This window comes from Onychomys torridus, chromosome 2 (assembly GCF_903995425.1).
Source record: "Onychomys torridus chromosome 2, mOncTor1.1, whole genome shotgun sequence".
Taxonomy (NCBI): Eukaryota; Metazoa; Chordata; class Mammalia; order Rodentia; family Cricetidae; genus Onychomys; species Onychomys torridus.
Genome location: NC_050444.1, coordinates 134,145,912 through 134,169,261, shown reverse-complemented (window position 1 = coordinate 134,169,261; position 23,350 = coordinate 134,145,912). Strand labels below are relative to the sequence as shown.

At 39.4% G+C, this 23,350-nt stretch overlaps 1 protein-coding gene across 4 annotated transcripts in view; it reads right to left on the bottom strand.

The window, feature by feature from the left end:
• Foxj3 (forkhead box J3) overlaps positions 1 to 23,350 on the bottom strand; it is a 99,138-nt gene that overhangs the window by 48,269 nt on the left and 27,519 nt on the right. For all 4 annotated transcript variants that reach the window (XM_036178214.1, XM_036178217.1, XM_036178216.1 and 1 more), the window contains exon 3: positions 14,469 to 14,793. In XM_036178214.1, coding sequence (XP_036034107.1) covers positions 14,469 to 14,793 — 325 coding nt within the window. The remainder of the gene's footprint in view (positions 1 to 14,468; positions 14,794 to 23,350) is intronic.

Here is a 23,350-nt window from a genome sequence, read left to right as displayed (position 1 = left end):
AACACATAGTTCAGAACCTTAAATTATTAAATAAATTAGGCAAATACAGATATCGTTTAAATGATAATATTGGGGCTTTCACAAGTAGCTATAGCCATCTTTGGAGTAATGTTTTCTGAAAAACATATAAACACACCAGTTTACCTATACCTATATGAACTGAGGCCCTTTCTTTCACCTTGAAAAGTTGTTTTTTTAACTAAATAGCTAACTTTTTAAAAATACGTGTAAAAGAGAATCAGTTTAAATAGAGGAAAAAGAATGTATCTGGACCTGGATGTTGGTGGTGTACGCCTTTAATCCTTGCACTCAAGGCAAAGCCACACAGATCTCTGTGAGTTCGAGGCCAGCCTGGGCTAGAGAATGAGATGTAGGACAGGCACCAAAACTACACAGAGAAACCCTGCCTTCAAAAACCAAAAACCAAAAAGACTGTATCTGGTGACTTATTGTTCCTTTCTTATTGGGAAAAGTACACAAAACTTTTCTGTGTAAATCACATTTATTTCTTATTTATTTAACTTATGTATGCACACCTGAGTATGCATATGTGGAGGTCAGAGGACAACTTGTGGAAATCAGCTCTCTCTTGCCATCATCCCAGAGATGGAAGTCAGGTCAACAAGCTTGGTGGTTAAGTGCCTTTACCCACTGAGCCATCTCACAGACCACATAGTCCTTCAGAGTCATTTTTTTTGAAAGGAGAAGAATGAGAAACAGTAACAGAGATGGTGAATATGAAGAGAGTACATATGTATGGACAGAAGTATCGTAATGAAATCCCTTGCTCTCTCTGTAACACACAGTGATAAAATTGGAAAAAACAGAACAATTGATTTTCTGAAACATAAACCAATTCCACTGCTCCATTACAAAGGCATATAGAAACAAGGTTCTATTTGTAATAGAAAAACTACAAGAAAAGATACTGGGTCAGTGGGTTATTAAAACAGGAGGATGAGGACATGAAGGAAGGAAGAGGGAGTTTAGGATGGACAGATCAGGATACATTAAAGTGTCAAAGAATAAAAATTAATAAGATAAAATTATGCCGCCAGGTGGTGGTGGTGGCACACGCCTTTGATCCCAGCACTCGGGAGGCAGAGGCAGGTGGATCTCTGTGAGTTCGAGGCCAGCCTGGGCTACAGAGTGAGTTCCAGGAAAGGCGCAAAACTACAGAGAAACCCTGTCTCGAAAAACAAATGAGAGAGAGACAGAGACAGAGAGAGAGACAGAGAGACAGAGAGAGAGGGGCAGAGAGAGAGAGAGAATGAGAATATTATGCTGGGTAGGCAAGGAAGATCTAAATTCCTCAATATAGCAGAAAAGAACCACCAACTTAGGTGACAGAAAAATACCTTTGGAGAACTGGAGTGTTTGTGAAATAATCTATTCATGAATAAATGGACTAGACAACGATTCTTAATAGAAAATATCACAAAGCCTCCCTTTTTCCAATTAAATGCTCCAAAATCCATTCCCAAATAACTTTTGTTATGTGTTTATCCTCAAATGGCCAAATATTTAATAGAGAGGGGCTCCACCTGCATTTAGCCATTACTTAAAATGGTTATCTTTGGAGGTCATATTTTTGGCATAATGTCTATTTTTAATTTAAAATTCTGAAGTCTATTCAGAGTGCTTAGCCCTAAATGGAATATTCATATCATATTCCTTCCCTTGAGACTTGTGGACTCTATGCAGAAAAGAGACAAAAAGACTGTCCAGAGGTGGTGGATGACTTAGGGAGATGGTGTTCTGCAGACCCAACAGGAGAGACGCAGCCCCGAGGAGGAGAGATTCTGACAGCATGCATAGGACCTACATAAGCTCGAACTGGACAAAGTCCCACAAGGAGAAGAAGAGCTCAGCACGTCATCCCACTCTGAACTAAGGAGCTGTGGACATTTCATTGCTGTGAGGAGAAGGAAAGTCAGTATTCTTCAATGGAGTGACACCTGGTATATGGACCACCCTGTAAGGCAGACTCCATGTCCAAGAGTAGTATCTCAAAATATTCTCTCAAAAATGTACTGTATATATTTTTATCAAGAGATGTATACAGACTATATTTTGAAACCCATCTTATTACCAAACTGTAAATTTACAATCTAAAAAGGATACTTCTACCTCTGCTTAGAATGTAAGCAACTATAAAGAATAGTTCATCTCTAACAATGGCAAAACACTTTTTTTTTAAAGTCAATTATTTTGGAACTGTATCAGATCTCAGATCATAAGGCAACTAAAGAGACTACTAGGATTAAAGATGTGAGCCACCATATCCAGCCGAAACTTACTAAACTTTTAAAAAACCAAGGTTTGGGACTAGTGAGTCAGTTCATAGTAACAATAGCCTCAGAGTTATACTCACTCTCAATCTTTTCTCCAAAAGCATTTATCATGTGCTCATCAGAAAGATTGGAGTAGGGTAAATCATCCAGAAGAGGAGGTCTCCACAGTAATACAGAAGAAAGAAGTGAATGTCAGGAGCAGAATGGTGAGGAGTAGACTACCTATTAAGCCTACCAACCTTCACATTGTTTCTTTCCCCCCTCATTTTTTGAGACAAGTCTCTCTGTGTAGCCCTGGCTGTCTTGGAACCCACTATGTAGACCAGGCTGGCCTCAAACTCATAATAGAGATCCTCCTGCCTCCGCCTCCTGAGTGCTGGGATTAAAGGTGTGCACCACCACCACCCAGCCATATATGGGTTTTTGTTTTGTTTTGTTTTCCCTTCATAGATTGTTAACAAAGCACAAATATGTAAGTCTGAGGTGATGGCAAACAAAATCTCTCCTCCATAAGACTCTGGTAAGGCTTCATTACTTCTGGGGGAAGAATGGAAATAAAACACTTTTGCTTCTACAGAGAGACAGGAAACCCTTTGCCAGGATACAAGCAAAAATCTACTGATACTATAGGGAAAAAGCAGAAGCAAAATCCTTTTACTCTGGGAGAGGTACGCTGCTGCCCTGCACCCTAAGAACTGACATGATAGCATAAAGAGGGTCTGCTACATCTCAGGAAGGAGCAACTACAGCTCCAAGGCTAGCCTGGCTTGAACTAGCAGAACACTGACTAACAAACAGCAGTTTGGTGACGGGGACAAAAGCACTGAATTATACTCCTGCCTGTAAATAGTAAAGGCACGTCTAAACACCTAAAATCTAAAAGGATGAGAAAATGGGGGGAGGGGGGATTCTATAGCATACAAGCTCTGTTGAAGTACAACAGGAAGACACTGCTGGAAGAATGAGAAGTCTAGTATGTGTAAGACAAAGTCACCATCACCATCTAAATTCAGCTTTTCTACTGAGACTGAGTCTCCCATATGAATAGCCTGGGGGAAAGGAAAGGTACTTTTCCATTAACAAATAAAAACACTACTTCAATCTCTACAGTTCTTCTACAGATCTACCTGGTATTTAGTCCGTGTATGAGAGAGAAAAGCAAGAAAAACATCACTGTCAAAAACAGAGTAATACACACAACCCAACTGAGAGAGAAACTTTATAAGTGTCAGAAACAAATTCTAATTATGATTAATATATTAAGGGATCCAGTGGGAAAAGAAGTAAACAATTTGCATTGAGAAATAAAGAACTTTATAATAGAGATGTAGAAACCATAATAAACATACATAAATGATAAACAAAAACAGAAATAACAGGGGGTGTATAGCTCAGCAGAAGAAGCCTTCTAGCATACACTAGGCATGGTTGGGTTCAATCTCCAACAATACCTCCCCACCAAAGAGAGAAGAATCTCAGAAAGGCTTATAAATAAACTGAACACACTAGAAAAAAGCTTGGGAAACTTGAGGACAGATCAGTAGATGTTTTCCCAACATAACCAGCATGTGCCTGCCGACTTGAAACAAAAAAACAATTCTTAAAAGACTCCTGAGACAGAAAAAAAAATGGGCAGAAGGAGAATTCAAACAAGTAGAAAATCTTACAAAACAAGGTTTCAACACAAGACTTTCAAAGAGCATCACACAAAATTTAAAGAACAAACAACAAAAACCATACGCAAGGGCTAAAGGTATAGCTCAATACTAAGAGTGCTTATGTGTCATGCATGAGACCTTAAGATAGATTCTCACCACACACACACACACACACACACACACACACACACACACACACACTCACGTAAGCCAAGATCAAGCACACATTCCTACATTTCAGTTCAGCCTGGTGGCACACACCTGTAATCTCAGCACTTATGAACAAAGGCAGAAGGATTAGGAGTACAAGGCTGACCTAGATTATAGGCTATCTCAGAGAAAAACAGGGGACATTATACTATTATGTGTATTATAGTAAATGAATGCCTTTAATCTCAGCACTCGGGAGGCAAAGCCAGGCAGATCTCTTTGAGTTCGATGCCAGCCTGGTCTACAGAGCGAGATTCAGGACAGGCACCAAAACTACACAGAGAAACCCTGTCTCAAAAAATTAAAAAAAAAAAAAAAAAAAAAAAGGCTGAAAACCGAAATGAAGACAACTTGAAGGCAATGTACAAAGAAAAAATACTATATGTAGTATTAACCAGGTGGTGGCGGCACCACAATGCCTCTAATTTCAGCATTCAGGAGGCAGAGGCAGGCTGATCTCTGTGAGTTCAAAGGGAGTTCCAAGACAGCCAGGAATATACAGAAAAACGTGGTCTTTAAAAAAAACAAACACACAAAAAAAAGAAGGGGGGGGTATACATTTTAAAACATTTTTTTTAAATTTCTTGTGAAGTCTTTAAAACTATCTAAAGAAGACAGTTGATTTAAAAATTCAATATACAAATAAAAGTAATGGTAGACCAGCAAGTCGGCTCAGCAGGTAAAAGCACCTGCAGTACAAGATGGGGTACTGTATTGTACAAGACCGATGGCTTGAGTCCATCCTCAGAACACAGGGTGGAGCAGAGTACTGACTCCTGAAGTGTATCCTCTAAGCTCCACGCCCACGCAATCTCTCTCTTCCTCACAAATAATAAATGTAATTTTTTAATTTAAAAAAGGGCCAAGTGAAATGGCCCAGCATCAAGCCTGATTCCCTATACCTGACCACTGAAGCCCATATAAGTGGAGAAAGAGCCAACGTCACAGAGTTATCTTCTGACCATGGTGCACACAAACACACAATATATAACATTTTAGGTATTTTGAAGTTAAAAGTATAAAGGAACTAGAAGAATCTGGCTTGTGAAATTCTTACATTATACATGATATGGCTTAATACTATGTGACATTAGGTTGTATGTAGTAAGTTAAAGACAATCCATGTTTGAGCCCTCTTAAAATCATTGTGTTGAAATCTAATTCCAATGTGGTAATGTCTGGAAGCAAGGCCATGGGAAGATGATGAGATCATGAGGGTGCCTTTCATGAAAAGGACAGTGCCTAGAGAAGAAGGTGCACCTTCCACCACCCGAGACTTCACAGAAGTGGGCCCTCAACCAAGACTATAGTCACCATATTTTCTGTTACTGTGTTGGTCCAGGACACTAGCTTCACGAATACTAGCAAGTACAATAGCCTATCTGGTGCTCCCTTCCCCTCTCTGCCACTCTCCACATTGTAGGCAGTTATGTCTTACTTGGCATTACAAATCTGATTCCAGTCACTTCTAACCTTTCAAAACTTTCCCACTGCAAACAGATTTTATCAAAACCAAATATTCTTAAACATCCAAAGACATTCTCTGAACTACCTCACTGCCTACATTCATTCACCCACTCTAATGTTCTTTCTCACTTCCAAGGTTTTCCTTAAGTCGCTAAGTTTGCAAAATTACTGCCCCCAGAATTCTCTTCGACTACATTAATCTACCCAACTTTATGTCTGTTCTTACTTTAAATATCAGTTCTTTTCTAAACATTTTTTTTGTATATATATGTGTGTGTGTGTGTGTGTGTGTGTCTGTGGGTGTATGCAGCGTATGTACAGGTGTCCATGGAAGCCAGAAGAGTGTTGCAGCGTCTTAAAATGGAGTTACAGGAGGTTAGGAGTTGCCCAACATGGGTTACTAGGACCCAAACTTATGTCTTCCAGAAAATCAGCATGTACTCTTTACTACTGAGCCATCTCTCTGCTCCCTCAGAATCAGTTCTTCCTAGAAGCCCTGACTGACTTTCAATGGTTAGGTCAGATCTCCTAACTTCTTATCTTTAATAGGTTTCTTAATCCACACTGTATTCTTAAACAAAATGTAAAAGGCCCCATTAGGAATTGAGACCTGCCCATCAAACTAGAACTTAGATCACAATGCTTTTTCAGTCATCAAAAAATCTGTTCGAACAGGTATCAAAAGTGTAATAACCACCCTCCCCCATACATAATACACTACACACATCACTCACTGCTTCAGTCTTTGCTGCCTGAGGCTTCCCAACCTGGCTGGTGTCTATCATCAATAACCCCAGAAAAGTTAGGAATGTAGCAGTTAGAATGACCTAAGCTGGCCTAGAGAAAAAATGGCTCAGGGTACATATGGATTTAAGACATACTGCTTGGCATTGAAAATCCCATCCCACAAACAGTTTATCAAAACCAATCAAGATATGGGGCTAGAGAGGTGGCTGAGCAGTTAAGAGTACTGTCTACTTTAACAGAGAACAACGGGTTCAATTCTAAGCATCCATAGCTGTCTGTAACTCCAGTCCCAGAGGATCTGACCCTCTTCTGGACTCCATGGACACAAGGCACATGTGTGGTGAATAGCACAGATAAACATGAAGACAAAATACCCATATACATTAAAATTAAAAAAAAAAATTTTAAGCCTTATTATGTATTAGTATAGGTTCCTGGGTTCCATCCAAAGTAATTAATTCAAATCTCTTGAGTTGGAGTCCAAGAATCTAAATTTTAAAAGCACTCTACTGCTTTTTATTTTAAACTGGCACCTCTAATCCATTAAACATGGGATTTATCTACCTGTATCTTTTCCCATTGTGAGTGTTCTTCTGTTGTTCGAATATTAAATCAGTTTTACAGTAATAACCCTGGTAGTACCAGATATTGGGGTAAATGTTGAAATAGCAGAGAGACAGGCCACAGCCACCACCTCTTACCTCACCAATTCCTCAGCCTGAAAAAGCCTCTAGCTGTCTCCTCACACCTTATATACCTTATATACCTTTCTCTGCCCATCCATCACTTCCTGGGATTAAAGGCGTGTGTGCTTCCCAGTACTGGAATTAAAGGTGTGTGCCACCACTGCCTGGTTTAAACAGTGTGCCACTGTTTAATCTAGTGGCTTGTTCTGTCCTCTGATCTTCAGGCAAAGTTTATTAGGGTACACAATAATATCACCACATCCTTCCCTATGGGAAGGAGGACAGAGAGGGATGGAAGAGGGGCAGTGCAGAAGGAGAATATATCAGTCTGTGCTCATCTGTTGTAACCTATCAGGCACATAAAAGTTTCAGAATAGCTCCCAACTTCTTCCATCCAAACTTCTTTGTTGGGAGTTAGTAAGTGCAGAATGCCTTTACTCAAGCAACACCATCAAACACAAATCCACTGAGTCATGATTCCTCTGTATATCCCCAACCTTACGTTGTATCCTGAGGAAGTAGGTCATTGTTGGACTGCTCTAGTCAAAAGCTAAGGGGCTGGGATAGTGTCTGCTGGACAAGCATGAGTATCTGAGTTTGGATCCCCAGCATGCAAATAAAATAGCCAGGTGTAGCAGTGCTCAGTTGGAACCCCAGCCTTGGGGGCCAGGGCCCAGAGGATTCCAGGGGCTTAATGGCCAGCCAGTCTAGCCAAAACAGCAAGCTCCCGTTTCAATAAAAAAGACCCTGGAGAAGTGACTGCGGAAGATATCTAGCCTCCACTGCATCCATCCACCCAAGCACATCTGCACATCTATGCTCATGTATATACTAGTTTCTTCAATGTGATCAGACATAATTACTACTGCTTATACTTGGTTTTAAGGTTTCCTTTCTTCCCCCAATCTTTTCTGTTACCCTAATTCCTAATGATTTATAGAGTTAATCTTCCTCAGTAAAAGGATTAACACAAAAATTTTAATTCTTTTTCCTCTATTTCAGATTATAAATAAGTCAATTATGGAATACTCAAGAGTTACCTTTAATAATGTAACTCTCCTTCAATGCCCTTACATGAAAGGAAGTTTTAAATGAATGTTAAGGTTCTATCTGACCCTTATAATGAACATAGTAAGGTTTTCTATTCTGGGTGACTACATCTAAAACAGTTTGTGGCTGCTTTAAAATCTTTTTCCTACCTTCTATTCAATCAACACAGACATCACAAGCTATAAATGCCCTTCCAATTGCCCCAATCTACCTCCTCCTTATGTTGAAAGATGGGAAGCAGCAGGACATAGAACTGCTTAACAAATCTAAGGAGAATGGATGGGGATTTATGAAAACAAAGACCTCCAACAAAAAAGAAAAATCAGTTCTCTCTGGTCTCCTTTTGTCATTGTTTTGTTTTGTTTTCGTTTTTGAGACAGGGATCAAAGGTGTGTGCCACCACATCCAGCTTTTGGTCTCCATAGAAATGCTCAAAATCTACCTATATCTACAAAAAGGAAAATTAAAGTCAGTACAGTAAATTTTAGGCATCCAATGTTTTAAAACTCAGTGAGAGAAAGAACTTAATGAGTATGAAATAGTAATCCCAAGAGATACTGAAGGTCTGCCTGAAGCAGATGGTACCAGATAATCTTTTGGGGACTCTTTCAGTTTTAGTGACAAAACATACTTTCCCACTCACTCCTACTCCCTGCTCCACCAGCCATATCTTAATATATAAACTACATACCTTCCGGGTGAAAAATGTATCACTATTTCTGAAGGTATTTCCCACCATGATTTGAGATAATAATCACCAAGAAATAAAAAGATTTACAGTTTATAAGATAGCGAGGACAAGCAGATTGATGAGGAACATAATCAAAATTTATGTACTGTTCCTAAAAATTGAAACAAGTTCTTCAGCTGGGCTTTCATATATTTTAAGGTCTCTATAATCTGGATCATTTCAATTCTCTATTAGGAGCCCCTATAATCAAGTGTTTAAAAATACATTAAAATGCCAGGTGGTGGTGGCGGTGGCGCACACCTTTAATGCCAGCACTCAGGAGGCAGAGGCATGAGGATCTCTGTAAATTCGAGGCCAGTCTGGCTACAAAGTGAATTCCTGGACAGGCTCCAAAGCTACACAGAGAAATCCTGTTTCGAAAAAATAGATGGATGGATGAATAAATAAATAAATAAAACACCCCTCTAAATCTTCAAAATAAATTGCTATTTCACTTTTTTTAATAGCTTTCTAGTAAGTCCCCTTCCTTTTTCTCTGGGTACACTTTATTCTTTGTACCAATCACTTTAGAATCTTATACTCCCCACTAGTTCTCAGTAACTATATCCTTTAGAGTTAACACTTTTTACTAGGTCACAGACAAAATGGGTATGATTATGACTTATACACTGTAGCTGTGACCAACTATGTCAACAATAGTTCTCAAGAGCTTTTTATACAGCTTCCTGATTGTATATTATATGTATCTTCATCTAATAAAGAGGATGAACCCCCTTAGGGACCCTGTACTAAGTTTCTTAGTGTTAACTAAACCCAAGCACAGTAAAGAGAAAGTAAGTTCTTTTTCAAATTAATGAAAAGACAATGATATTAACTGAAAGATTGGTAGCCCACAGACCAAACAAAATCAAAACAAACATATTTATTATACTGCAGATTAAGAACCCTGAAATTAGAAACATCTGGGAATTGGGAAATTCTACACAGAAACCCAGATTTCTCACTTCCCTTAGGGAAGAAAAATTGAAATGTCCACTATGTAGCCTAAGAGGAAAGACATAACCAGAACCCATTAGAGATACAGCCACTGGTTTGGTACCTCTGAACTTATTATGTTACCTGTCTGGTACCTTCAGAAATTCATGTTTACAGCCATTGATAAAGAAAGACCCATAAGTCTCTGACAAGCTTTCTTACTCAAATTTTGGCTTTTTTTTTTTTTCTTTTTTTTTCCCCTCTACAGACACCATGCTTTTCTGCTACTAAACAGATTTATATCTCACTAATCCAAACCTTGACAAAAAGCACCTACAGTCTCTGGTAGTAAAAACAGAAAATAGAGTTTAAATAAATTACTACCATTTGTTTACAATGATGTTTTGATTCTGAGTTTAAAAACAAAACAAAACAGTTTTAGCTGGACAGTGGTGTCACATGCCTTTAATCCCAGCAACTCAGGAGGCAAAGGACAGGAAAGCCAGGGCTAGAGAGAGAAACCCTGTCTCAAAATGGGGTGTGGGGAGTGTTGTTTGGGGGAGGCACACTGGAGTTCAAACTCAAGGCTTTATGCTTCCTAGGCAATCACCTACCACTGAACTATATCTCCAGATTTTGTGGGTCCAATTTCAAAATATACTTCTAGGCTAGAGATGGCTCAGTAGTTAAGAATAGTGGTTGTTCTTCTAGTAGATCCAGTTCCCAGCACCCACAAGGTGGCCCACAACCATCTGTAACTCCAGTTCCAGGGCATCTGATACTCTCTTCTGGCCTCCATGAGCACCAGGAAGCATGTAGTATACAGACACACATGCAGGCAAAACACTAATACACATAAAAATAGTTTTAATAAACCTTAAATAATGTACTTCTCCAACTGAAATATTCCTAAAGCAGATTTACTAAAAAAGTATGCTGTTAAAAATCATTTTTCATACTAGTAAGCCAGTTAAGAGGGATTTTAAATGTGCAAATTAAATTCAACTATTTATGTAGTTTTTGCAAAATTATGAGCTATATACAACTGGTTAAGAACAAGTGCTAAATTCTCAAATTACCAAATATGGTACTGAGTTTTGATTATACCATTCTCTACCTGAAAAATTCTGGAAAATTACTTAATATCTTTAAGCTTCTGTTTTCTTACCTTTACATTTGGGCAAGAATATCAACTTATTAAGGCTGCTGTGTGACTTAAAGAAACAAAGATAATAAAAGCACTTCGAATAATGTCTGGCACATAGAAAATTGAAAATGTAGCTATAATTTTGAGTACTTAAGTACAGAAAAATAATAATAAAACACAGGCTATCTAAACAAAAATAATTTCTATAATATTGCTATCAATAAAGAATGTAGAAAACATAAAAAATGATTCACTTTATAGGGAAAAGAAAGGGAAACAATAAGGTAACACCAATTAGATAAAGAACAAGAAAGAAAGAAAAGAATAACAATACTGTTTACAAACAGCAAGATGAAAAGGAAAAGGAAAGGAAAGTAGGAAGGAAGGCTGACAGCAGGAATTGCACTTCAATTCAAACTGCATTAGCTGAAGCTAATACAAACACTGCTATGTCCTGAGAGAGACAGAAAAACTAGTGTGGCATAATCCCTCCCCTCAAGACATGTGCCTATCTTCCACAGCACATGGCACGTCATAAGTGTATGGTATATAAGAACAGATCCTTAAAATTTTATAAGAATGTAAAAAGGTAGTAAAGCAGAAACATTCATAGGAAACTGAAGAGTAACTACCATCTAATATAAACCTAAACCCTATAAATGTTTTCTTGTGCACACACATGCACGTGCACACGCACAAGCACAAACACACACACACACACACACACACACACACACACACACAAATACACACAAGCATGCACACACCCCATGTAGCACACAGCTGGATTAATTCCTATGTAAAACATGAATATGAACATGAACATCCTATGAATAAATGTGTGCAAAAGTAAATTGGGTTGCTTGTTATATAACATATTCACTAGGTGGAGTTTCCAAAAGCTCCTTAAATAAGTGGTGAATTCCAGAACTGACACAAGGAAAATACAAAATTACTCTGGAAACAAAAGAATGAAATTATCCTATAATCATTCCCAATGGTCAAAGCTTCAATGATTTGGGAACAATGAGGATTGGGGATATAGCTCAGTAGTAGAGCATTTGCCTAGTTAGAATTGTTTGTTACTGGCTCAGTCACCAGTAACAAACAAGTGAAAATTCCATATAAAGCTTTTGCTGGGCATGATGAAACACATCTATAATCACAGTATGTGGACGCTGAGACAGAAGGATCTCAAGTTCAAAGCCAACCTTGACTACATATAAATAAAGTGAGCTGGAAGCCAGCCCAGAGTACGCAGTGAGAACCTGTCTTGAAAAAAGGACTAAGATAGTTCAGCACAAGCAAAAAAATAAAAAAAAAAAAGATGATAATGCTAGTGCAAAGAATACCCACAAGCAACTTACTACCACGAATAAATGACTAAACAAGTAAAAAAAACCTCTTTCTCCTATGTATTCTATGTGTTGCTCTGGTTGATAAATAACGCCATTTGGCCTATGGCAAGGCAGCTTAGAGGCAGATGGAAAATTCAAACAGATAGAGAGGAAGGAGAAGGACAGAGCGAAGGAGACATTGCCAGCTGCCGCCATGAGAAGCAAGATGTAAAAGTACCGGTAAGTCACAAGCCATGTGTCAAAATATAGATTTATAGAAATGGGTTAATTTAAGATATAAGAACTAAGCTGGGCGATGGTGGGGCACGCCTTTAATCCCAGCACTTGGGAGGCAGAAACAGACGGATCTTTGTGAGTTCGAGGCCAGCCTGGTCTCCAAAGCAAATTCCAGGAAAGGTGCAAAGCTACACAGAGAAACCCTGTCTCAAAAAAAAAGGAGGAAGAGGAGGAGGAAGAGGAAGAGGAGGAGGAGGAGGAGGAGAAGGAGGAGAAGGAGGAAAAGGAGGAGGAGGAGGGGGAGGAGGGGGAGGAGAAGGAGGAAAAGGAGGAGGAGGAGGAGGAGGAAGAGGAGGAGGAGGAGGAGGAGGAGGAGAAGAAGAAGAAGAAGAAGAAGAAGAAGAAGAAGAAGAAGAAGAAGAAGAAGAAGAAATAGTAAGAACCAGATAGCAAGAAGCCTGCCATGGCCACAGTTTAAAAATAGCATTAGCCTGTGTGTGTTTATTTGGGTCTGAGTGGCTGTGGGACCTGCAGGTGAGAGAGATTTGTCCTGACCGCAGGCCAGGTGGGACACAGGAAAACTTTCAGCTACATGTGTCCACCTGTATGTATGTGCACATGAGTACATGTGTCTATAAAGACCAGAAGAGGGCATTGGATTTCTTGGAGCTGCAGTTACAGGTGGTTACTGAGATACAAACTCCAACCATCTACAAGAGCCACAAGTACACTCTTAACAAGACCAGAGAAAGCCAGCAAGACTTTTGTTGTTTGTTTGATTTTTTTTTGTTTTGTTTTGTTTTTTGTTTTTTAAGACAGGATCTCTCTACATAGCCCTGACTATCCTGAAACTCACTATGAAGACCATGCTGGCCTCACACTCAAAGAGACATGCCTGCCTTCACCTTCCTAGTGCGGGATTTAAAGGTGCCATGAACAACCATGGTTGGCAGAAAATTCATTTTTGCTGAAGAAAACTAATAATATTCTTCAATTTACAGGGAAAAGAAAAACCACCATTAGAAAACAGCAATGAATGCTAAAATTATTGGGCAAAGTTTAAAAAGAAAGTATGTTCACATGCCCTCAAAATATCTCCCCAAAACTTTGTGTTTATACAACAATTAACGGTAGCCTTCCAGTGGAGAGCCAGAGATAGTCACATTAACCAAGAACTATTGCTGTGCTGACCTTTGATGCCCTGTGATAAGCAGAGGGGTATGTTACCTCTTTGTCACTACTTCTGTCATGAGAAAATACCACCAAGTCAAGGAAAACTCCACATTTCTGACAAACTCTTCAAAAATGTCTAAGTCACAAAAGACAAGAGTATGGGACATTCACAAATTAGAGGAGAACAGAGAGAATGACAACTGAATTGCAACATAAAGGACACTGAAGAAAACATAACGAAATCTGAAAAAAGCCTATCATCTGGTCAATGGTATTCTAACCATACAAATTTTTGGTTTTGATCATACTATAGTTCTGTTGTCTACCCCAGTGTCACACGAGGTATCACTTCCTACTGATGGCTGTGCCCTCAATGCGCTCATTCCATGCTACATTAGTCCCAGGACATAAAGTTCTGCCATGCTACTTCCAAAAAATAAGTCAATCACTAACTTTACAAATTCCCAGGGCCAGCAAGATGGTTCAGTGGGTAATGACACTTGCTGACAAAGCCCGATGGCCTGAGTTTGATCTCTGGGACCATACAGTAGAAAGAGAAAACCAACTCCCACAAGCTGTTGCTTGGTCTCCATGTGTGCACAGTGGCATACACACACTCACATCATCAATCAATCAATAGAATTAATTTTTTTCCCATTTCTGGCATCCTAAAAATGATTAAGTCAGAATTTAATCTATAACTTTATGGCTTTCAATGAGGTTTTACTTTCAATAGCAGTTAACACTATTACCATTGCTGATTGCACAAAAGCTATAATTTAAACAAAATTCTTACCTTCCAACCACTGCCAGCCTCTCTATAATATGGGAAGTTATCACAAATCCACTGGTAAATCTCACTTAAAGTCATTTTCTTTTTGGGAGAACTATTAATTGCGAATGTGATGAGGCTGGCATAGCTGTATGGAGGTTTTCCATCTTTGTGCTGTTGGACTTCTTCCTGATCCAGTGTTGTATTTGGGTCAAGGAGTGCATTCTTCTTAGAAATTCCCGTTCCATGTGCATTTTGTGTAGCATCAGATTTTTGGATGGCTGCTCTCATGGTGAGCTGTGGTAACCAGTCCATAGATGTTAGGCTGCTCTCCAGTTCAGATGTCATCCTGAAGGTAAATAGACTCCTTAGTGAATATCAAGGAAACAACCCCTGCTTCTCAAAATAATCCAATATTCACAAATCTAGGAGTTCCAAAGCGAGGGAAAGCCTGAGTTAAATCTGGAGGGAAAAGACTGAGTTACATTAATGACCAAACTAAATATTTAAGGGATCAATATTCCCTATCTTTTTTCTCTCCGATCATAAAGGGTTTAAAATACAAAATAATACATAAACTGACTGCTAATGCCAATCTTTCTCAGAAAGAAAGAGAGAGAGAGAGAAGAGAGGGGAGGGGAGGGGAAAGGAGAGGGGAGGGGAGGGGAGGGGAGGGGAGGACAGCAGGATCTTGGTATGAAAGAAAACTCCATCAGCAGCCCAAGTCCTTACTCACCAACACACCACAAACCCTTAAAATTCAAACTGTACACTTCTATCTCCATTTCTTTGACACAAATTTTAGAAGTTATACAAAGGTGTGCCAACACTAAGGTAAAGACAAGATGTCACAGAACTGAGAAACAGATACAGGAATCAGCATTAGGGCAAGAAGGTAAAGTTGAGCAGGGGAAGGTAGGAAGATAAAGCAGGGCTGAACAGAATAGCAGAAGACAAGCTAGCTGAGGAGCTGCCTCAGGAGGGACAGTCAAGGACACTGTGGAAGGAAAGGAGGACAGGCAGTACCAGGCAGTTAGTAAAAAAACAAAGTCAAGAAACCAGTTTATAAATATTGAAGACCTAAGAGTATAAAGGTAAGAGAATAAGCCACAATTAGTCAAAAAGCACACCACAAGCCCAGCCTTCAATACATGCCCTGCAAGTTGGAACTTCTAATTTATTTTTCTCCGAGGCTAAAAAATTCATACCATTACCACCCCAAGAAAGAAAAGAAGTTTCCCTAGGTTAACACACTTCCTAGAAAAAAAGAAATAAGCTACTGAAGAGATGGGAAATGAGAACATAGAAGTATGCTGACACTTCAGATTGCAATTGCTGGTCTTCAAGCAGAACACAAACATTCTGTCCCAGGGTCACAAAAGCAAGACTAGTGACCCACTGACAAAGCAGAAGATGAAAGTGACTTCTAAGTGATACCAAAGTACAAAACAGCACAGAGTCAAACTTTAGAGCTGGAAGCACAGCTCAGTGGCAGAACACTAGTATACGGAAGGTCCTAGATTTGTTCCCCAACACTACAGAAACAAAGAAAAAAGGCCAAGCAGAAAGAGGATCTTATGGCAGGGAACACCCCACATAGGTCCTCCATCCCAATTAGCTCCTAGCAAAAAGCCACCTAGAGTCCTGGGCAGAGCCAATTTCTGAGAGACAACACAGGTTTGGAATCAGAATTCAAGTACTGGCTCCAGCAGTTTCCAGCTGGGAGCCTGTGAAAATGTTCACTGCAACTCCAGTTCCTCGTGTATACAAAGAAACAATCAAAGCGCCTACACTTAAAATACTATCTGATAAGGCATACATGCACACACACAGGAGGTGTTAAAAATATTAGTCTAGGAGTGTCTTGGGAAGGTAAGGTACTAATAATACACCTTTGAGTTGGGGGGGGGGGAGAGGGGAAGAGGGACAAGTCAGAGGAAGAAGAGAAGACAGAAAGAAGGGAAGAGGAGGTAGAGAAGAAGGGGAGGAGGAGGAAGAGAAAGGCAGGGAGGAAGGAGACAGAGACAGAGACCTAGTAGAGTCCTAGTCTCATCTTACTTTCCTAATGCTCTGTACCGCTGTTTTACCTTGCTTCTCAAGTTCTCTCCTCCTTTTCTGAAAAACCAAACTTAAATTCCCCTAAATGACACCTTCAAGGCTCCTAAAACAAAGAAATAAACTCACACTATCCCACCACACTGTAGCAGTCAGAAATGCTCAGGCCCAGCATGAGCACCTTATAAAGACTGTGACATAAAGAGGTGTGCTCATTTCAAGATTACACTACAGCAAACAAGGGGGAAGTACCTGAAGCTTACAGCCTCTGACCTTCAATTTAAAGATGATAAACTAAGTAAGGGTCCACTGACATTAGAGGTTGTTTTCACACAGGCAATTAGAAGAACTAAAACAGGAGCCCAGGTCTCTTAATGCCCAAGTCAATAGTTTTTCTGTAGCACCTTCACTGTAAAATGGGGAGGAGAATTACAGCTGTACCTATGGGACTGATCTAAAGCACTTAGAACAATGTCAGACAAAAAGGGTTTTTTTAAAAGGTCAACGGATGATGATCATAAAAATGAGAGCTATTATTACTGTTCAGCCACCAAAGAAGTATCGGCTATTATTCCCCTACATGCTGCTGCTCTAGTTGTCTCAGTCTCTCTCTGCACAGCTTTACCTTGTTCAAATTTTAAGACAGCAGCAGTTGTTACACACAACCCCCACGTTAATATAAAGGCATGTTTAAACTGAAATGTAACTGGCACCAGTGTAATAACTTAACACTCTTGGTGTATGTCAGCATGAGGGAGGTATTTTAATGTGTGGCAATACAATTAACAAGAATTCATAATTACACATGTATATGAGACTGCTTGAGTAATAAACACAGAGAACCATTATCGATTTCTGGCCCTCGGGGAACCGACAGTTTAATCAAGATCAGGCATGAAAAAAATTGAATGAAGGAGCAACATTAAATGTAGGTACTATAAAGGAAACATAGACTGCAGTCCTGGAGGCAGAAAAGGAAGAACTTCATCTGCATCTTAAAGAAAGTGAAGCTCTAAACAGCCTGGAAAGAAGGCCACACTGTGTCAGAATTATGGCATGTTGTACTTCAAATTATCTCTGTGCTAGGGCAAACGTTAACTACTCCATTAAGTTCCAGGGTTGTTTCTAATGTATTAAAGTTTATATACTCTTGGTAGTAAGGCAGGAAGGGCCTCCATTGTGATACTTAAGCCAGAAGCTACAGTGAATCTCCATCAAGCAAAAACATCAAATCTGACCATTCTATTTGGCCAGCTCACCAGGAGCTTTAGAAAGGAACCTGTTGGTAGAACAGTGATGGTGGAACAGTGATGGCAGAAGTCCACTAGTGTCAGAGACAGGTGGTGGGATGTTTTAAAGCAGTACCAAAAGCGCTGAGGAATCTGGTTCTGGAGAGATGATTAGGAGATGTCAGGCCTCTACCTCACCCCATTCCCAAAGCCTCCTAGGCGGCCTCCTGAACTGACTTCTTTCCATCCCTCCCTGCTAATCCCCTCCTGTCCACTGTACACACTCGAAGAGAAATTAGCAACACTCCTCTCACGTCATTACAGCCCTGCACTTTCGATGTCTCTCTCCTGACACTACAACTAGACATGTTTTCAAAAGTTTTAGCTTTTATTATTGCTTTACTAATTCTTCTCTCAATTTCCTAGAGCTGTTCTAACCTAAATTTGGCATTTAACACACTTCATATACCTAAGCTTTCTACCTTCACCCCTCTCTCATACATCCCCATTGAGGACAGTGACCATAAACTAGTATCTCTGATGCCACCTAATAAAATGCAGGTACAAATGATCTGAAAAAGTAACTAATTCAATAAGGAGTAAAAATTTTCTTATATGAAATGGTCTCTCCACTCAAACCAAACATCTCTCCCTATACAAAGCCTAGTCCAATCCTGTTCTTATAAGGCATGGATTAAATAAATAGCACAGAATTTATATCCAAGTTTGATGCCCTGTATCATGGAGTCCCTCAGCTCTTTGGAAGAAAGAACTCCAATGGTTAAAACAAGTGACTACTCAATTCAGATGTGTATGTGTGTCTGTGTGTGCACTCACGTAAGTGTTTAATCAGACCAGAGTGCCTGTCAAGAAACAAAATACTTGTTAGAGGCTAAAAGGAAATAGCAAAAAGTAGACTGGACAGCATATTGAGGGATACTGCCAGCAGCAAGGTCCTTTGTAACTTGAGAAAGGTACAGCCCAACACAGATTGACACAAACAATTCAACTGGAATGCCAGAGAAAAAATGGCTAAGATGGAAGAGAAAAAGAACATGCTGCTTGTAGAAGAAATGAAAACAGAGAAAAAGGAATAAAGAACTAAGGTCTAAAGTTCTGAAACTGATATGGCAACTGTTTTACTTAAAAGACCTTCCAAAATTTTTTCACAACTTTTAAGGCATAAAGAACGTCAAAGTATGACAACACAACAGGTGTGGTAGCCTATGCCTGTAATCAACAGGAATGCTAAGTTCAAAGCTAGCTAGGTCTATTGAAAAAATCCCATCTCAAAACAAAAACAAACAAAACACTTCTCAAAACTAAATCAGGACAAGTGAGTAGGGAGATGGGGAACTAATTTCACTTTACAAAACAGCACTGATATGACCTCATACGTGCTTTTACTATCGTATCACACTTCTTTGGTTTCCTCATTCACAAGGAGTAGCAATGCTTATTCAGAAAACTTTCCAGTTCAAACAAGGAAATAGAATGGTGGAGATATTTTATCACCAATAGGGTAAGAGGAGAACACAAAGGAAAGTAAAAAGAATAAACCTAATGAGGGTGATGATTTTGTGACCCAAAGGTACTGAGCCTTCCTCTTCATTCCTAGAACCTGGTATTTTACCTAGAGATTTGGCAGCAGATAAAAAAAATTGCACAACAGAAAACTCAAATGAAATCTTTATGCATAATAAACTGGCTCCTTCTTGTCACATAAACAAAATGCCCTAGAAGAGAAATAAACTGATTAAAGAATTATAAGGAGAGATAAAATACAGATCCTCAGCTTAGACAGTAGGTCTGCCTGTGGTCTTATGCATCCTATAATTTAAAGCACTGTTTTAAGACTGAAAAACACACTCTTACTTCTAAAATGCAATCAAAAGCCTTAGCTAAAGAAATGTTGCCAAGCATGGTGGCTTATACCTTTAATTCTCACACTCAGGAGACAGAGGGAGGCAGATCTCTAGGAGTTCAGGCCAGCTTAGGGCTCTGCTTCCCTTGAGGGTTTATTTTAATGCAATGGAACCTCTTCAGCAGTCTACGGAACCTTCTTAGAATATTCTTCACAATTTATGATTTATATTTAAGATTACAAAGAAAATCAATTATACTAATGAATTATTGCTACTCAATGATTTTACACATACACACCCCCTACATCACACAATCATCTAGCAATTTCGGTGAAAATGAACCCTTCACAACTACTTACTCAAAGTCACCCAAGAGGCGATTTTAATTAAATTTTGTAGACAGCACATGAAAACTAAAATATACTTATTCCACAATAAGATCTTATAATAATGATTCCTGAAACAGTCCACAAGACTTCCTTCCTCCACAAAGGAATTCTGAATCCATAGTTCTCAGGTATAAAAGCCGTAGCTGGTTATCTTCAGCAAAGATAACCAAGAAAATGTTACTTGTTTGGTGCAGAACCTACTTAATCCTGACAGTACAGTTTGTTTCTAACTGCCTTGTACACTGTTCTCTCTTCAACACTTTTTCAAAGGAGTTGTTCCCTGTTCCATTGAGGAGAAGGAACAGCACTAAATTACTTTGCACTAAGGCATGAATAACTGATCTGTTAAAACTTCCTTTAAGAGCAGGGTGGTGGTGCACACTTTTAAACCCAGCACTCAGAGGCAGAGGCAAGTGGATCTCTATGCATTCTAGGCCAGTCTGGTCTACAAAGTGAGTTCCAAGACAGTTAGGGCTACACAGAGAAACCCTGTCTTGGGAAAAACAAACAATCAAAACAAAACAAAACAAATGAACAAACAAAAACAAGCTTTCCTTTAAGAAACAACCTTTTCAAAAGACAAACCAAAAGAGAGAAAATCCTTTTGGGTCTGAAGTAAAAATAAAAACAGGAATTATATTTAAAGATAGAGAATTCAGCAAATAAATAAGAAAATGTCACATACTAAAACTCAACTTCCATAACTTTTCTTTCACCTCTAAAGTTCTAAGAATTTTTACAATACAAAGTATATTAAAACTTTTTTAGTGAGATTTGGTGAGAACCGCCATCAGAAAAGCAAAATCAGAAACAAAAAACAAAATGTGACTGCAAAGGCATCTATCACAAAAACAGATGGAAAAGAATCCCATGAGGTTATTCTGTAAAGCCCTGGTATTAATTGCTTTAGAAAACAATATTCCACTGGGTGGTGGTGGCACACGCCTTTAATTCCAGCACTAAGAAAGCAGGGGCAGATATCTCTGAGTTTGGGGCCAGCCTGGTCTACAGACCAAGTTCCTGCACAGCCAGGGCTACACAGAGAAACCCTGTCTCAAAAAAATAACATCAACAAAAAAAGAAACCAATATTCCTTAAGCTCACCACAGGAAGACAGGCATGGCAATGCATATCTGTCATGTCAGCACAGGAGGGAGGGGCAGGTGTGGTAGTTCAGCACCAGCCTCAACTTCACACCAAGTTCATGAGACCCTACCCCTAGTCCAACCCCAACCACAAAGTATTTCCAAAAGTAGTAAATTACAGCACAATCTTTCCTGGATTAGGCAATCCACTGTGCTTTTTAAAATACTTTTCAGAATAATCTAAATCTCTACTACCATGGAGAATACAGAGAAAAATGTCTTTTGCTAGAGTTCTCTTCATAATGATGCCACATTTTACAAGTTAATGTCATTTAGGTTCCTTCTTCTCTAAGTTAAAAGTCTGTCACTACTTCAACCCTTTCTACACAATTTAATGAGCGCAACACATTCACTGTTCTTCTCTAGATGCTCTCCAAATTACCCTTCAACTTTTTTATATTAATTCATAAAATTCTTAAGTCACACAATCCATACTCTCAATTTAGAACCCTGTTTAGAGTACAAAACTACAGGTTACACAGCCAAAATGTTTTAACTCGTTGTATATGTAGTATGTGTATTTGCTGGTGTGTGCGCAAGTAAGTATACACCTGAGTATATTTATGTGTTGAGGCCAGATGTCAGGTGCCTTCTTCTTCCACTGACCTCTAACATTTCCCCACTAAAACAAGGTCTCTCGTGAACCTGGAGCTCATTAATTCAGATAGACCGACTGACTGGTAAGAAAGCTCAGGGACCTGTCTCTGCCTCACCAGTGCCAAGATTACACAGGCACGTGCTACTGCACCCACCAGCTTTTACTTATTGGGGGGAGAGGAGGGGTTGTGAGGATATGTGCACCACATGTATGCAGGAGTCCGAGGATGCCAGAAGAGGGTGCTATATCCCCTGGAACTCCAATTACAGTTGTGCGCCACCATGTGGGTGTTGGAACCAAACCCAGGCCCTCTGCAAGAGCAGCTGGTGCTCTGAACTGCTGAGCCAACCTCTCCAGCCTTACCAGCTGTTTAAGTGGGTACTGAAAAATCTAACCTCACATCCTTGTGCAAAAAACCACTTTATTCACTGAGCCATCTCCCCAGCCCAAAAGTAATCTTTACTCTATAAGAAATTCAGGCAGGGTGTAGTACACGCCTTTAATTCCAGACAGAAGCAGGGGATCAGGGCTACAAGGCAACACCCTGCCAAAAACAAAAACAAAAATTATTTTAATTTATGAAGAGGAAAAATAACATTTAGGGACATAAACTAATCTATTGTGAATGCAATACACTACATTCAAAACTCTACCTATGGAATTATGAGTAGATAATAGGCTAATGACCATCAATCCCTTCTCACATATCATCCAAACCATCCCTGCAGCTGATATTTAAAAACCAAAACAGAATCTGCTATTATCACTTCTTATGCTAGGTTATTTGTGCCCACACAGTCATTTTGTTCCATTAATTTTTATCCTTGCCTGTTTAGAACCACTCTGCCTCAGCTCAACATCCAGTATCTCTTAGATATTCTGCCTCTATGACATTATACCAGTGAGGTAGCACCAATGCTAGCAATGGGAATGAGAAGATGATGCACTGACAAGTGTAAAGAAACAGGCTATAATGCTGCTTGTAATTTTCATAGTTTAGTAGTTCTTGGAATATAGTCTGATGTTGCTCGAATTCTAATTGGTCTTAATAATAAAAAACCCGGAGCCAAATATCAAGATAAATGCTGAAAGATTAGAGAAGTAAAGGAAAAAGCCAGCCACCTCTTTCCTTGCCAACTACTCAGCCTGAAAAGGGGCCAAGCTCCTGTCTCTGCCCTGCCTTATCACTTCCTCTCTCTGCCCAGCCATATCACTTCCTGTTTCCTCCTCCCCAGTGCTGGGATTGAAGGTGTGCACCACCACTGCCTGGCCACTATAGTTAACTAGTGGCTAGCTCTGACCTCTGATCTCCAGGCAAGCTTTATTTGTTAGAGCACAAACAAAATATCACCACAGACCAGAGAGCCTCTAACAATGGTGTAAATGGTCAGAACTAGTTCAGAAGCTAGTACTATCATTTTCATTATGATCATCACAAAATATGTAGGAACACAGTACACAGTGAATATGAGCACATTAGCAGGCACTCATTCATGTCTGCTATTATTACTGATAAGCTGGATACTGATTAGAATATGCTTGCTCATTGTTCTCAATGTACAGAATGTTGCACATCTAAATGGATTCAATGCTACACTATGGATTTTAAAACCAAGGCAAAATAA